Source organism: Astatotilapia calliptera, chromosome 23 (genome assembly GCF_900246225.1).
Source record: "Astatotilapia calliptera chromosome 23, fAstCal1.2, whole genome shotgun sequence".
Classification (NCBI taxonomy): domain Eukaryota; kingdom Metazoa; phylum Chordata; class Actinopteri; order Cichliformes; family Cichlidae; genus Astatotilapia; species Astatotilapia calliptera.
Genome location: NC_039323.1, coordinates 3322811 through 3340518, shown reverse-complemented (window position 1 = coordinate 3340518; position 17708 = coordinate 3322811). Strand labels below are relative to the sequence as shown.

The window sequence follows — 17708 nt, the reverse complement described above, 5'->3', positions numbered from 1 at the left end:
ATAATAGTGTAGATGTGTGTGCGGACAGAAAACGGAGCAGAGGCTAACAGGTGACGTGAGAAAAGAGAAAAGAGATGATACACTGGAATAGATGGAGGCTCATTATGAAGCAGCTCACAGTCACAGTCCATCACCTCCCCTAATCTTTCCATTTAAAAAGTGAGGCACACAGAATATTTTTGCCCACAGCTGCTTATTAAGTCCAGATGGTGGTGGGTGGTGGGGAGCTGGCTGACACCCATACCAACTACTGCAGCCCGATGTTGCTAGAAACATTTCGTGTAACAAAGCCAATGTAACAGAGCTAAACGCTCGGCTCTGCAGATACAGAGTCATATGTTTAATGGATCCTCTGAGCAGCATGTACGCACACTCCAAGAGGATTAGGAAATAGTACAACAAGAACTGCTCGTCCGCGGTGTCCTCGGCTGTCCGCCTCACACTTTATCTACAGTCTCCCTGAAGTCCAGTGAAGGGTTTTAGCAATAAAGCACAGGCTATGCGCCCTTTAGGGGAATTAAAGAAAGCTAAGGACGTTCTCACCGAGGGGGTCGACGCCAGGCTTGCCGGGGACAGGTCTGAACTGTGGGGGTCCGCTTGGTCCTGGGGTATTGGACTCCTGAGACATCGGGGTCCCTGGCTTCATACCTGGAGTGCTGGATTTCTCTCTCTTTTGGGGGAGAGTGGAACAGGAAAAAGAATGTTTTCAATCTGGGAGGACTTAGTAATAAAGGACAGAAGGAAAGAGACAGTGAGGAAGAAGGATGGGAAATAAAACACAAGATGACATTAAGAAAGACCAAGAGTGGACGGGACCATTGTGGGATGGGAGCATCCAACAAAATAACGTAGAGACAAACTATCAACCATGAAGAGAAAAGCTGAATAAAATGCACCCTACAGTAAATTAATATATTAATGGGGTTTCTTGCTTCACCTTGTCTCCATTTGAGATAAAACATTGTGTCTGTCTACCTGTGGGGGCTCTTTGCCACGGGACGGGGAGGTGGCACTGCTGGATGAGGCCAGGGAGGTGGGACTGGCCTGCGGGGGACCCTCTTTACGGGACGGGGGCATTTTGTCCAAACCATTTTCCCGGGATGAGTAGGACTGCACACTGCGGGGCGACGATGGATCCTGAGTTTGAAAACACAGAAGTTAGAAGTCATATCTTTCCCGACTTCAAACAGACACATTTCTATGTTTTCCAAAAAAGCCAGGAAACAAAATAACGAAACCAATTTCTCTCGCTGTAATTCTTCTGCCAGTTCATAAGGTGAAAAATGTTTGGCTGACATGCTTTCCAGTGTAAATGACGTCCTCATCCTTTGCCCCATTGAGTAGGTAAAGTCAAATCGGTAAAGACGCGTCTTTTGCATTCACACCTTGCGAAACAAAGAATTTATTTTGGGCTTTTGAAGATAAAAGACGACCCGCGGGTTGAACAATCGCTGTGAAATCTTTGGTCATCGCTTCAATGGAGGTCCTACACCGACCGATCGGAGCCTGCCATTGTAATGGCCTCGTAACCCAATTAAGCCTCACTGCTAGATATTTGAAGCGACTCATAAAACAACTGTGGCAGCAGAAGTCTTGTCTGTAAGATGTGTAAGATATATGACCCAACATGATAGATGCACAGATTTTATCTGTGTTATTTTTAGTGGAAACTAATTGCTTACATAAACTTGGAAGATCTACTTCTGCTGCTATTGTTTGTTTAATTCATTTTAAACTAACACAACATTTTTAAAAGCCGATATAAGCTCATCGCCTTGCTTTGATGCTTATTCTTTTATTTGCATAATTTTAAGATAAAGAATAAATGTGCTGACTGTTTTTTTTTGTTAATCTTTGCTGTAAATAAATTATTTTATTCCACTTTTTCATAACTTGAAGAAAAAAACCCACCTCTAATCAAGAGGCTTTTTAAAATGAGGACAGCTTGAACCACAGTGGCGTTTGTGTACCTATGTATTTTATAGCTCTGTGCTGCTAAATGAGGACAGGTGGAGGTGAAGGAGGGTGGAGAGGGATTAGTATAATTACTATTCACGTGTTCCTGCTGGGTATGTTTACATGATGTATGCAGATGAAAGCGGTCAAGTGAGGCAAACAGAGGCCAGCGGCCGCCTACTAACCTCATCTACTACCAAATTATCATCACTCTTATCCGCATCGCTGCCCTGAAAGAGAAAGAAGGTGAGATGAGACACTCCCGCTCTGCGGTCTGATGTATGCAGATTACATGTAGAAATATACAACACACAAAGTCACACGCAAACAAGTTTCTCTGTGTGTAGTTTATTGCATTTGGAAAATTTTTGATTAATACCCGGTGAAGGTGAAGTTCAGTAAACGTGGACAATAAACGATAGAAATGTAATTAATTAGAGATTCTTAACTCGGACATGTGAAATCCTCTCAGGAACAGGCTTGTGTTTTTATTTTAGGTCTTGAACACGTTGATAATTCTGAACTTCGGGATAAGAGGAGGCATTTATCTCTCGCTAAAACAAATCCTCTCAAGGTCTGATATATCTGATCTCTCACAATTACTCCAGCAGCAAAGTAAGCACAGCAGAAAGTGAAACTATTTCAATTACTTTGGAAGAAAGAGCAGCTTTTAAAAGTCTGCTGGCCTCTCGCTACGCAGACACCACCAGTCTTATCTGACGAGGCAGAGTTGGATGGAACTTTCTTACAGTTGCTCAAACATTTAAGAGCGCTATGAAAACGTCCTCACATAGTCTGTCATGAACTCCTTCTCATCAGCTTTCCTCTTCTTGCCGTTGCTGAGGTAGTCTGCTGGGCGACCCTTATCCCCATTGGACAGAGAGCTCTGCGGAGAGGAGGGAGAGAGGGCAGAGAGGATGGAATTGAGACAGAGAGGCAGGGAGCGAGGGGGAGGTGTGTGCGGGGAGGTGCAAAGAAGAGGAGGAGATGAAGGTAAGAAGGACAGAGCAGTGGAGAAATATTCGTGAGGGCGCGAAGGAAGAGGGTGATAATGAGGTGAGAGGGACTGCATAAATCATGTCAGGCTCATAAGCTGCAGAGATGAATGTGAAAGAATATCAGGCTGCATCGATTGGCCGGCTCAGTGAGGAGAAGAAAGAATCTTTCAAGTTTTCTTGAAGGCAGCAGAAAAGAGTGCCGAGTGGTCAAAGCATGATTTGGCACTGATACCATTTTTTTTTTTTTAACCCAGCCAGATAAATATTTTATAGCGCTGGCATAAAAATTGTTATCATAGTGGTTCCTCTATAGCCGACAGTAACTCTGCGCTAAAAGCTACGTTACTGTTGTTAAATGAGAACGAGAAGAGCTGTAAAAACATGTCGCCTTTGTGCTCACATGCAAGAAGGAAATGTTTACTTATGCCGACATACTGGAAAATGTGTCTGCAGGCAAATAATGCGCAACAGTAAAAGAAATTGTAAATAAAGAAAAAAACATCCATTATAACATCAACAAATAATATATAAGCGACTGCGTAGTAAATTGTACTCACTGGTCCTGCTTCACGATCTGTTCATTCCATGCAGAAGCACATCCAGTCAGAGGACAGCAGGACGGACAGACACACACATAAAGATACACAAACGTCAGACTACATGCCATCACTATACATCACGCTGCAGCTGATGACTCAGTGGGAAAATATCCCTGAGGGGTGTTGCGATCAGCAGCGCTCCGGTGCCCTGCCAAAATTCCAAAGCAAAAGGCGATCATTGGAGCTCATAGAGCGCATTCTGATGTTTGCTCTGCTGCTAACCCAGCGAGGTGTAATCCAGCTCGTCTCTCGGGCACGAACTCATCTGGACTTTCACGTGTTTTCCTTTGAACAAATTGAAACAAGAAGTGCGCTGCCGCTGTACCTCGGTGATGCTCGGCAGCGGCGGCGGCGGCGGCGGCGGCGGCGGCTGCCTCGAGGTGAGCTCTCTCATCCTTGGCAGCGAGCTGGGCACCCAAAGCGCCAGACAAGGCCAGGAGGCCGGACCCGCTGCTGAGGGCCAGGCTGGGGTGGGGCAGTCCTGATGGGTGTGGGCCCACTGGCAAACCCTGGGCGTGCTGGGAAAGGTGCTGAGCTTGAAGCTGCTGCTATAACGAGAAATACAAAGAAACAGAAAAAGAGGAGACAGAAATATCTGGGTGACTTACAAGCGCAAGCTTACTTCACAGGAATTGATCGAGAGGAAGAGAAGAGGAAGGAAAAGAAGGGAACTAATTGCTGCGATGTGCACGAGAGGAGGCATGTTAAGGTCGAGGGAGTGGCTCTTTAATATGGGAAGCTTTGCAGTCGAATTGAAAGGGATGGGAAGTCATTTTAAAGCAAGGCCAAATTTTCCATGAATTTAATTTGCATCTGAATTCCAAACAAACTACCTGGGACATCATTTAAATTTATGACTTTTGGGCCTTTTTTAGGTGGTTGTCAGACACCATAAATAGTCAAAAATAGTCTTTTTTTTACAAAACAAAAATAAAAAATCAACATATTTTAGAGCTGGCCAATGAATATTCTTACTAAAAGGAAAAGAACAGAAAGAAAAATAAAAATTCTGGAGTATAAGGTACACACGCTATGAGGCAGAGGGGGGAGCCCACGTACCCCTATCGAAGCATTTAGCTCCCCCATGGTCACCTGTTTGGCGCGTTCCATGGCCTGGACCACCTGTTGTTGGTGCTGTGGAACAAATCAAGGTGTCAGTAAGGGCAGGTAGATGGACATTTAGTCTGTTTTTCCCCCAACAGTGAACTCATAACAAGTATAATTTATAGCATTTGTTGTTTGATTTTAGTGGCTGAAGAAAATGAATGTGCTCTGTCCATCTGCAGCTCTGTGTGTGACAGTGATGAATGTGTATGTATGTGCACACCTCCTGTGTGCGTCGATCTCACGCAGGAGAGAAAAGAAAGAGGACTGAATGTGACACATCGTGTGTGTGTGTGTGTGTGTGTGTGTGTCCCACCTCCTGTGACAGGAAGGGGATGAGCTGAGCACAGATCACGTTCAACCGCTTGGCAATCTCCGTCTAAAAGAGAAAAAAAGGTACTGTCACTTTGATGAATAAACACACACACAAACACTCGCACAGCCAAGATTCAGCATGAACACAAAGAACACGCACACCCTCGTGAAGGTTACACACACAGGCGCACGCACACAGTGTGGCTGTGGCCTGTTTCTCCCAGGGCCAGTGTGGTAAATATTTCAGCTGCTTACATCTGGTCCATGCAAATGGAAACTCTGCCAGAGAGTTTGGCTAAAATATTCATGGACAGCATCTGCTGTGGCCACAGCCAGCCCACACATCGTGTGTGTCTCTGTGGATACACGCCCAACTCACCATCTTGTGTGTGTGCATGTGTTCCTGGTGTGTCCTTGCATGTCTGTTTGTCTGTGTGTGTGTTTGCATTTTGCATGCTTGAGTGTGTGTGTGTGTGTTTCCTGCTGGGGGTCAGTGATTCTTGCTGTGGGTGTGTGTCTGTCTCGATCTGCTCTACTACACAGCCAACAGCAAACTCTTCCTCCACGCCCCCCCCCCCCCCCCCCCACTCACCGCCATTTCTCTTTCCCTTTTTCCTTCCATCCCACTCCATTTATCGCTCTTTCCATCCATCTATTCCTCGTTTCATTCCTCCCTCCCTAATATTAGCACAGTAATCAGTGTTACAAGCTCCGCCATGTAACGTCTAACGCACACACACGCGTGTGCACGCACACACGCACGCAAAATCATGTTTAGCGGCAGGCCCAACAAGGCCGTTAGGGCCAGTAATGATATGCATGCAGAGATCATGACAACATCATTATGGCCACAGGCTGTTTATCTTGTTGACAGCTAGACCCTGTTCTGTGTGGATGTGTGCTCGCATGTGTGAGAATCCATGTGAGTGTGTTTGTGTGCATAGCCACACTCACCCCACCCCATTCTCTCTCTTAAGTGATTTATTGATGCTGGACTGAACTTCCACCCTTCCTTTTTCTTGCTCTTCCTCTCTCATGCTCTTTCTCTCATTCCTCTTGCTTGCCCACCTCTCTCCCTCCCTCTACTCTCCATTTGTCAGCCAGCCAGAGTGCCCCCCTCTACTCCTGCCCTTCTCCCCTCCATCCTCTGAATCCATCACCCCCCACCCCAAGGGAGACACAATGATTTCTTGTTAGAGAGCTCCAACTACTAAATGACATCTTCAGGAGGGAGAGAGAGAGAGAAGGAGCGAACACGAGCAATCGAGAGAAAGAGGATAAAGAGGGGAGGACAAAATGAGAGAGGGGAAATGAAAAGAGGAGGCAGAGGAAGGAGAGGAGGAGGAGGAGGAGGAGGAGGAGGAAAAGGGCAGATTGGGTTGAGGAAATGACAGCCAATGAACGAAGGATGTAGGAGGGAGAAGAGAAATAGAAAGAAGAACAGAAGGAAGGCGGAGGAGGAAAATCGAGATTGGGAAGTGGTGGTGGTGTCGTGTGCATGTGTGTGTGTATGTGAGGTGGGAGTGGGGTGGGGGACAGCAGCATGTCAAAAGCAAAGCGATTGAGATGGCGAAATGAACGAAGAGAAGGAAAGAGAGCAGACAGCAGGAAGGCAGTGACCTGATTTAAAGTGAAATTCAGCATGGACTGTATGTCTAGAAGGAGACAGAGGTGGAGACAGGGTGCACGGAAAATAGGGAGATAAAGAGAAAGAGAAATCAATCAAAAGGAAGAGCGACAGAGATGGTGAAGAAATGGAGATTAAGCGCGGGGAGCATTAAAAAGATACAGTAAGACATAAATTGAAGGGAAAAGATAAAAAAAAAAAAAGGAAGATGGGATGGAGAAGTAGGGCAACAGTGAGAGAATTGAAAGGACAGAGGGAGGGAATAACAGACGGGGATTTATGATGGGCAAGAGGGAAGGGCAGAGTATTCTCATCTGTCTGTGGTGGAGAAATGAATTCTGTTTGTGGATCCTATTAACACCTCCACAGCATAACACCGCTCTACAAGTCCGTCACAGAGAGGATTGACATAACAGCAGCAGAGACGGGAGATTTTCCTTAAAAAATAATTCTCACAGTTTTCGAGCTGATTGAGGGCAAAGGAAGGCAGAAGTGATAATACAAGAGAAAGATGCAAAGCTTCGAGGTGGGGGTGGGGGTGCAGAAAGAGAGAGAATCCTGACTCACCTGTTTGTGCATTTCAATGTTAAGGCCGTAGGACATTTCGTAATACTGAAACAAAGGAGAATATCGGTTAATAGACATGAACGTACATAGAGAATAAGAGACTGTGAAACACAGCGGTAACACAGGATGTACAATGAAATCATCTCCCATGGATACACTGTAGGAAACAAGTCATCCGCTGAAAGATAAAACACGGACATTAACATAAAATAAACCCAGTTTATATTTTTCGGCAACTCTCATTAAACCAATAAGGCTGTGATAAAACAGCCCAACAAATACACTGCTGCAAACTAGGCTGCTAAGTCAAAAGTATTGAAAGTCTTGGCATTTTCACAGGATCAATAGACTTTAAGCCTAATTCAATAACATATAAAAAGTATATTTCTGTCTCACCTGAAAAACAAATATTCTCTAGACAAGGAGTGTATACCCAAGAAGAATACCTATTTTTATTTTCATACACAAAAGAATTGAGACAAATCAACTCTCCCGGACCACTCGCAACCTTTTCCTTTGCTCCCAGTTTCCCGACGTTAGGCCAAGCATGAGCACTCTGAAGTGCCCGCATGTCCCTAAAAGCTCATCGCTGCTAATTTCACCTTGAATCTGCTGAAAGTCAATGGCAATAAAATGACCCTGAGGCGTGTTTCGGAAGCCAGAAACCCAAAGCGGGGGAGGGAAATTGTCACCGGGCAGAGGAAGGTGGCAGACGATTGCAATAATCATGTCTAATATGAGCTATTTGACCCTGGCTTTTACCCGAAAGTACAAGGAGCTGCAAGGAATGCACGAGGTGTTGAATGCCAGAGAGAGAGAGAGAGAGACAGGTAAGGATCTCTCTCTTTCACTCAGTCCCCCCTCTTCTCTTTCAGAGATGGACCGAAAGGGAGAACATTTTAAAGTCAGATGCCTTGAAAAGTGGCAGGCTGACATTTGCTTTTCAGCGTGGCTGGTTGTGGAGAGATGAGATTGGCAGTTGGACAGCCAGAACAGGCTGGCAGGATGGGAGTGGAGATGGCAGGGGTCCTCTCTCTCCAGACATCTTTCCTGGCAGTTAGCGCACATGTGTGTGTTTGTGTGTGTGTCTGTGCAGGTGTATGTGTTTTTTAGCACAAGTCTCAAAGTGTGTAGGCGTGTGCATCTATGTGCTTTGTGTGCATGCTTTGCTGTGAGTGTGTGTTTTCAAGGCGCGTGTGCACGTTCCCCTGTGTGTGTGTGTGTGTGTGTGTGTGTGTGTGTGTGTGTGTGTGTGTGTGTGTGTTTGCCTGTAAGCCTCCATAAAAGACGCCTTTCCTGGCAGCTGGCAGCTCTGCTTGGCAATTGCTTTGCCAAGTTTCGTCTGTTGCTAAGCAACATCCAAACTCCCCCAAATCATCAGCCAGCAAAGAGACCTGGCCTGTGCTTGATGCCAGCTACCCCCTCCTCCCCATTGCTAAAACTTCAATCCCCCTCCCTGCTTCAAGCCCCCCGCTCTGTGCCAAGATTGCCACATAGCTCTTTTTTGGCACAGCGGGTTCTGGGCAGCCTACACTCTGTAAGCTGTGGTTGTTTATGGCTCTGATCACAGGTAAATCAAGGCTGGAGGTTTGCAGACTAAAAAAACAGCAAAAAAAGAGAAGAAGACAAAGAGTTTTGGCCTTCCCTTTATCTGGAAAAAGATCTGCTGATCATGTATCCTTCACAATCAGTCGTACCTCTAAGTAGCACGGAGGTAGAGGGACCACTTTTACGCTTTGTTACTCTTGTTGTCATGCCCAGATTTACAGATATTTTCTGCTATTCAAATCACAGCCTTGCATCAGCTTCTATAACTTTCTCTCATTTTTGTGATGAGATGCAAATGTTTCAGACTTGGTGGAATATCTGCAATGACTGGGCACATTACGCAGCAGCACCAGAACAGACAGACCAGAAGTGATCAATCAGAGCTGTGCTGGTGAGACGTCTAACGCTCTGAGTAACGCCAGTTTTGGCGATCATTTTCAGCTCCAATCAATGAACGAAAAAGATCCCAACAGAGTCGAAATAAACCACCTTAAATTCACATTCAAGACAATTTTAAGACATTCATCACTTCTGCCAATCTGTTTCCTCCTTCGAGGAATATAAAGTATTTCTAATAAAGAGTTTTCTTATTGGAGAAAATAAACCACATTTTTATTTTTCTCTAAACACAAACGTACCAGTACTTTCCCATCAAAAAAAAAAAAAAACTGTTAAAATTTGGGTTTATTTTGTAGTTCGCTAATATGTGTTTGTGTGTGCATGTGTGGTCTTGTGTGTGGTTTTTGCTGGGTGTTGTTTGGCAGCTGTTAGCAGATGAAAGGGATTCAGGGGACTTGGCTCTGCACTTGTTGTGAGTAAATGTGGAAAGATGTGTGTATGTGTGTGTCTCACCATAACATAGTGTCTCTGGATTTCAGTCTTCTCTGTAGCCAGTTTCTCACACTCCAGTTTCAAACTGCAACACAGAGAAGAATGGAAACAATATAGGCTGGCCATTTTGATTTGTATCACACGCCAAAATAAAAAATACACAGTGTAATTAGCAACATGACAACAAATTATTCCCTACTCATTCTCTTCCCCCTACCCCTCCTGTTTCCATCATTCACTGGGGAGGAGGGAGCAGGGTGACCGGGGTGCTGACAGCCCATTATCACCTCAGAGCAGAGCAGAAATAGACAAAGTCACGCTCGGGGCCTGAAATTCAGCCAAGACTGCAGGCAGGAAGGCACATCCGAGGTGTCTCTCCCTCGTTCTCTTTTTCAGTCTATCCATGTGTCATCCATTCATCCTCATTTTGTTGCTTTCCCATTTGCCAGCCAGCCTGTTTGTCTTTGGATCTGACCGTCCCCTGCTTCAATTTGAACTGCAAACTTTGCCAAGTTTGACTGAAGTTGAAGTTTCTGTTTCAAGTGGGTCAAGTGTGGCAGTTCTGTTTCACCTGTCTGTGCGTGTGTTCGGGACGTGACCTGTGTCTGTCTGTGAGTGTCTCGGGATGCTGCTTACTCCGAGGCCTGGCGTGGAGTCTAATGCAATCAAACACAAAAATGTATCTGAGGTGATAGCAGCCAAACACAGCTCCCATGTGTCCTATATTTCTGTCTGTCCTCTTCGTCTGCTCATCTCTCCTCACACCCAAACTGGTCCCTGATGTCTCCTAAATTTGGATGATGTCAGTTGCTAGACTTGCACACACACACGCACACACACACACACACACACACACACACACACACACACACACACACACACACACACACACACACACCATTTCTAAATGCGCTCAGGTCCGAGCAAACAAACACCTTCCTTGTTACCTCTGCAGCGCTCTCTTCATCTCCCGCACACAGAAATACACTGACCTCAACCCCCCACCCCCAACACCCACACCCTCCCTCCAAACAGACCTAGTACATTTTGGGCCTGAGGCAGTTTACGCCAACTTGTTTGCGGGCAGCAGATAGATTGATTGGGGGGGGGGGTTGCGGTGAGGTGGGACATTAAAGGTGGGTGCTGCGGGAAAGAGTGTGCGGGGGTGGTGTCGGTGGTGATGGGGGGGTCGTTTGGCGGAGGAAAATTAGAATATGATTAATACCGCAACATTACCCCCAGCCGCAACAGGTAATAACAGCCCCATCCGCTCCCTTTCTCCAGTGCAGCGTGCACACACACACATAATTGACTCATTTATCATTGCCAGTCAGTTGAGGAGAAGAGGGACGAGGGAGGAGATGGAGAGAAGCAGGACGCAGAGTGAGAGAGGAAGGTGGTGGTGACTGAGGAGGAGGGAGGGTAGTGAGGATTAACCTCACCACCCCCACCCCGCCACCGCCACCCTATAGATTTTATTACACTGGAATTGCCTCTCGGCAGAAGTCACTCACAGCTGGGCTGGGAACTAATGCAACTCCGTATGTGTGTGTGTGTGTGTGTGTGTGTTTGCATGGCTTCCAGTGTGTTAATCATGAAAAACTGGGATTATGCTTACAGAATAGCTGTGAACACAAACACACAGAAACTGTCCACCGGCTCAGAGCTAATCAAGCGATTCTCTATATAAATAAATACAACACAATCATGAAACAACGGCCATAATGCAACACTTTCACCATTTTCCAAAAAAAAAAAAAACACAATCACAATAAACTGAAAGGACAAAAAATAGGGAATGCCATGTGAAATCATTCATGAGTGGTCTGATTTGCATTTCCCCTGCGCAGTTACCCATTTCTCCTGAGTGTTTCTCCTGAAAAGTGCAAAACGAAAAAATAAATGATGATGAAATAATGATAATGATAATAAAAAAATGACTCACTTTTTAACCAATTATCATCAACACATTGTTATGTATTGTTTCCCACTTTCTTTTGCTTCGTTTAATAAAGCTGATAACGTCCATCAGAACGCGTGCCTCCTTACTTATTTTAGAGAATTCACAACCGACAACTAAAAGACAATCACTAAATCACCACATTCACTAAATCAGCAAATGAGCAACAGTTAGTCATCCTATGAACCACTAAAGTGCAAACACCTCCATACCCCCGATCTACAAAATAATAAAAGAAAAACAAACATCCATGTAGCCACAAAGTCTTGCAATGCTGCTGAGCAATTTATGGAGCGCTGTGCCAAAAACAAACGTATGCACATATACACGCCTACACCCAAACAGCGTGCAGATGGACAGCTCTTGTGCTTACAAGAAAGACCCCAAGGTCGTACTCAGAAAGCAATAACCATTCCCCAGAAAATGGACTTCAAGGATTGGAATTACTGCGCGAGTGTGTGTTGTCATGATGGGACTGTGGGAGCATAAAAGAGTTGGAGCGGGAGAAGAAAATGAGGGAGAGAGGGGAGGAGAGCGGTGAGCAGGAAGTAGGTATTTCATGTCGAAATGATTGCCTGTAATAATTAGTCTTTGGCTCAGCACCATTTACTGCGAGGGAGGGAGAGATGGTTTCCGAGGATGGAGAGAAAGCAAGATTGAGCGAGCGAACAAGAGAAAAAAGCAAGAAGAAAAAAGAAATGGCGTGTGTGTGTCTGTGCGCACACGTGTGTGCCTGTGTGGCATGGTGGGCTCGGTTCCTCCAATTTTTCACTGGCGGTGACAGGAGATAAGATGATCAGCCGAATGCGCTACAAATCTGCAGCCTGCCAGCCTTCAGACAGCTCTGTCAGTGCTGCCCTGCTACTGAGCACACACACACACACACACACAGACTCACACACAAATGCTCTTTACGCACGCACACAAGGAAACGCGCAAACTAACCACATAAAGCATGGGAGAAAATGGTGATGTGTGTGAGAACACACTAAACCAGCATATTAACCGAATACACTGCATGTGTCAGGCGCACGGAAACATAACGGACACGTGAGCACAGACTGTACATACACCCACACACGTGCACACGTAGCTGCTAAATAAACACAGCGAGGAACACACACACACTCTAATGAGAGCCTACAGACAGTAAAGCATCTAATTCTGCACTTGGAGAAGAAATGTGCCGACTGCTTTTTAAGTCGCCGTGTTTTAAAATTGGGCTTGTGGGTATTGTAAAAATGTCAACGCTTTCCTCCCTAGCATTTGTTTTTCTAAACAATACTTTTCCTTTTCCTTCATTGATTTTTTTATGCTAAAGGAACAAAGGTATTTTCATATTTTCCCTCAATAACACGCTTGTCCATTGCTCCTGCTTACTTGAGGATTTTTTTTTTCAGCTAAGGGGACAAGAGGAGCATTTTATTTTTCTTATGAGTGATCAGATTTGCAGAAATGGGATCTCTGTAAGCTAGTTGATGAATGATGGTAAATGATGAAACAGTAATTGCCAAATTATTTGTTCTTTTCCTGTGATAACAGATATTTTTTTCTGCACACGTTGGGCAAGTGTCGCTAAAGACCATCAAAATATTGACAAAATATTAATTTCTTCCTTCCACAAGCCAGTTATAGGTGTGGTCGAAAAATCTTCTCCCCAGAGGTGAAGAGAGGAGCGTGTGAAATGAGGCAGGACTAGATTTACATTATAAAGCTTTTACCACATTATATATAACATTTAAATCTATTTACATTCAGAAAAGCGTAAACACAGAGGAGTTATTTAATTGTTATATTTCTTGAAAAACTGCAAACATTAGCTGGTGCCAGATTCACAGATGTTTAATTAATTTCGTAGTTAATATAAGCAAATATTTTAGGGATTTGGAAAAATAGATGACCCCCCCCCCCAAAACAAACAAAAAAAACTTGGGTTTTGAGCACTTTTGAATAAAGTGAATAAAGACCAGCTGAGAAGAAATGATGTGTGGACTGATCGTAACAAAAACGGTTTGTCAAATGGTGTCAAGTGCCAAAAGCTGGCAGAGAACTTTTGTCTTTAAATTTTTGTCTCAATTATTTCCTCTTGTAAATCACAGGATAAACACCGAGTTCAGAGTGATAGGAAACAAAGAAAGAACCATCAATTCAGACAAAGTGCTGCAGAAATACAGAATACTAACTAGTAATCCCAGCTTTAAACATACACGCATTATGCACACATGCGCGCGCACACACACACACACACACACACACACACACACACACACACCGATGGGAGCGACTGCGCCAGTGTAGTGCCTTTACAGTGTCAGGACCATTTAGCCTGCCAGCCTGCAGGTATGTGACTGTTCACTTTACATCTCATTAACTATTGATCAACCTCCCCTCTCTGCTCTGCCACAAAAACCTCCGGCCTGCGTCCCAGTCTCTGTCTTCAAATACACACACTGTCTCTGAAACGCACAAACATACATACCAGGGACCCACCCAACTTGCCAGTGTACTCTTTCATCATCTCTCAAGGGCAAGTACAAGAGCAAACACACACACACACACACACACACACACACACACACAAGCCAGGAACTTGTCACACAATAAGAGGCCAACTGTTACCCTCTATGCCGCTAGGCTTACTGTAAAGGCTGGTCTTTTATAACTGTCTCCAACAAATGCACACAAACAACCACACACTGAATTAAAAAGGGAGAGGTTGCATCACACAAACCAACCCACAAAAAAAAAGAATCACATTAAGAAACCACAAACCCTCAGCCTGCTCTAAAGCAAATATAATTTTATCATTTGGTGAATGACAGTTAAACACAGGATACCCGTTTTATCCAATTATAACTGTAAACACGCACAAACACAACCTATCTATTTACATGCGCTGTAAAGACGTATTCAATTCAGGCCCACACGTGGTGGTGACAGCGTATGTAAGTCGACTTAGTACAGATGCAGCGATTCTGACATTATTGGCCGATACCAACATCTACGGCGTTTTTTGTTTTGTTATTTGTTCTGCCTTTTGTGCCAGTGAACCAAACAAAAACCAACAAATAAATAAATAAAAATTTTAAAATTATGGCTCATCTTTGAAAATCTACCAAGCCAAAAACCAATGCGGCACAAAAGTAAACACTGGCCACTGCCATTGCTAAATGCCATCGTATTTGCAGATTGACTGATGACAGCGAACGCATCACGCGTCACCGTATTTGTGCATCTCGACCTTCTAGTAAAGAGCCAACAGGCGTAGTTACATACTTGTGTTTAAGCACAAAGAGGTACAGCAAAAGCTTCTAAAGAAATTAAATACGCTTTATTCGGTGTTCATGCAGCACTGTGTAATATATTGCCTAACAGAGGTATGCAAATGACAGAGTTACTTAATTAGCGCTACTAATTTTTTTAAACTTATCATTTGTGCCTATTAACATAAATGAAACCGTGAAAAGATTTCAGTCTGAGCACTGTCTCAATATGTCTTATCTCTGTGTTATGAATTATTGTCCAAACCATTATTGTCCATAACCCAGAGATAATTTGTTGGATAGAGACAGTTTTTGAATTTTTACCTCTCTGCTCCACCTCAGTGGATTTTAAATCAAACAATCAATATGTGATTGAAGTGCAGATTTTCAGCTTTAGTTCAAGGGGTTAAGAAGAATCCTTTAAGATGCTCTGTTGCTGCTTGTTTGTGGGTTTCTCTGCATTCAGTTTTTTTATTTAATAAGTGAAAAGCTGCTCTGTGAGGTTGAGATCAGGCGACTGACTTTGCTATTTGATATTGAAGAATATTCCGTTTCTTTTCCTTGAGAAAGCCGTGGGTTGCTTTTTCGGGATGCTTTGGGTCATTATCCGTTTGCACTGTGAAGCGTTGTCTGATCGGTTTTTGCAGCATTTGGCTGAATCTGAGCAGAGAGTATATTCCTGTGCACTTCATCCTGCTACTTCTACCAGCAGTCACATCATCAATAAACACTAGTGACCCGTTTCCATGCCATAACGCTGCCTGTGCCATGTGTGATGTGTCCGATCATGAGATGTTTGTCTTCTTCTCCATATTTGTTAGTGTTCCCATCGCTCTAATTATGAAATAACAAGCAAACAAACCTCACATGGCTATGAAACTGCTTGTCAGTCAATTGTCCAATTGCTTTTGAGCCTGTGTATAAAAATGACCACAATTCTCCAACAGTTTACGCAAAATGATGTAAAACCCTCAAAATTAAAGCTGAAAGTCCGCACGTGTCTCGTGATCGGTCGGCTTTAAAACCCTGTGTGGTCGTGTACGGACGCAAAACTAGAAAACGGTATTTTTTGTATAAGGTTCAATAATCAGATGATCGGTTGATTGTGAAATTATTACACGCGCGCAGCACTGACTGTATGTGCGTCAGTGCCGCTATGTCGTATTTGGGCAGAGATGAGTGGAGGGGCTCTTTAGTGATGAGTGGCAGCATATTAGTGGTGAGTGGAGAGTCTATCTTACTCTGCAGACCACACACACACACAGAGTTACAATGCAAGCACGTCTGCAGTCACCGAGAACAACGTGTGTGTGCGTTTGTACAGAAAGAAAATTACTGTAATGAGAGCTCTGTGTCAGCAGCTCCTCCCGTCTCCCTTCAGCCTGCTGATTACAGCCTGTTTAGATAGTTAGCACACACACGTGCGTGCACATGTACACACACACACACACACACACACACACACACACACACACACACACACACACACACACACACACACACACACGAGCTGACCCAGCAATGACCCTCTAATTAATTAACTCTTCCCTTTCTTTAGGTTGCTTAGAAATCTTTCTCACTCGATCTTACCAACCACGTGCAGCACCTAAAAAAAAAAAAAAGGGACACATAAATTTAGAAACGCGCCCTTACCACCCACCCATCCATCTATCCGCCCGCCTGCACACACAATGCACAGTTTCAGCTCATCAGCCCAAATCCCTTCCCACCATCTCTTTCCTGCCATCTAATCCGGCATCTATCAGAATCTGGCCACTTTCCCTGTGGCCAAAATACACAACTAAGCCTAGCTATTTCCAGACAACATCTATTTGTGTGTGAAGATAATTGGGGAGGCCCGTACATGTGTCTAAGCGTGTTAAGCATATGCATCGGATTGGGAGTCTGTCTGAACGGGTCAGTGTGTTTGTGTCTGTCTCTGTGGGCGTTCAGGTCATGTTTTCCCTGCAGGGTGAATAGTGTACAAGTGGATCTGATTACATGAAGGTGTAGCCTGCAATCAGAAGTGGTTCTGTGGTGCAACCTGTCTGCTGCTGGACTAAACAAGGCCACTGCTAATCATACTGATTGCCACTGTATGCATGTGTGCTCCTTTCAAAAACTGCTGCCAAACTGTTGGGGGGAGGGGGTAACCGAACCAAACAGCTTCCAGGAGTTACTCAATTGTGAGAGGGGCAAGTGGCTTTATTGCGCCACTTGCAATGGTAAAGTATTACTTCTAATTTTACTGCACGACAGTGGTTTTATGACCTCACAGTGGCATATGGCTCAAGCGAGGCTGGCCTGCATATTTTGGTTACTTGGTGATTTTCGTGCACACTAACCCTACTTCCAACATAACTACACATTCAAGGTGGCAGGATTATTTTAAAGGTCTGTTGTACATGACTGCATTAGATTTAGCTTGGTGCACCTAATAACTGCCTACTGAGATTAGCCCGAGTTAACCTTTAGTGTAATAAATTCACAAAGCAGTACATTGTTTTGCTTTACATATGTTACAATGTAAAATTTGGTTAAACAAGTTAAACACCAATTAGATAATTGTGATCCTGGCTTGATTGACTCTTCATTGAATAATTCATTTAAAATAACTTTTTTTACTCCTAAAAGATAAGCAGTATAGTTGTTTTTGTTCCTTAAACACAACACGAGCAGCAGCTCAAGTTTATTGCTGTTTGTACGCCAATTATGAGCGAGCCAAACCAGTCAATCCAATTAACAGATTCATCCCCACCTGCCAGATTAAACATGCACCCGACAGATACGTGAGAAGATGTCTGATAACACAAGCTGTTCCACTTGCAGAAACTGTTGCTATTGTTCCAAGCCATGGTTACAGTATTAGTTTTCAGTTGTAGTCATATGCAGTGAATTAATCTGCTCTGATTCTTTGTGCTCTAAACATCCCGCAGGGCT

The 17708-nt window shown here is 44.2% G+C and overlaps 1 protein-coding gene across 6 annotated transcripts in view; it reads right to left on the bottom strand.

The window, feature by feature from the left end:
- tle2a (TLE family member 2, transcriptional corepressor a) overlaps positions 1–17708 on the bottom strand; it is a 34596-nt gene that overhangs the window by 4437 nt on the left and 12451 nt on the right. Inside the window, exons 3-12 of one of the 6 annotated variants that reach the window (XM_026158523.1) lie at positions 9567–9630; positions 7167–7211; positions 4974–5036; positions 4583–4687; positions 3879–4101; positions 3512–3528; positions 2747–2842; positions 2142–2186; positions 976–1137; positions 544–670 (exon numbers count right to left, since the gene is read on the bottom strand). In XM_026158523.1, the coding sequence (XP_026014308.1) occupies positions 544–670; positions 976–1137; positions 2142–2186; positions 2747–2842; positions 3512–3528; positions 3879–4101; positions 4583–4687; positions 4974–5036; positions 7167–7211; positions 9567–9630 (947 nt within the window). The remainder of the gene's footprint in view (positions 1–543; positions 671–975; positions 1138–2141; positions 2187–2746; positions 2843–3511; positions 3529–3878; positions 4102–4582; positions 4688–4973; positions 5037–7166; positions 7212–9566; positions 9631–17708) is intronic. The other 5 variants (XM_026158524.1, XM_026158525.1, XM_026158526.1 and 2 more) reach the window with 5 other exon arrangements.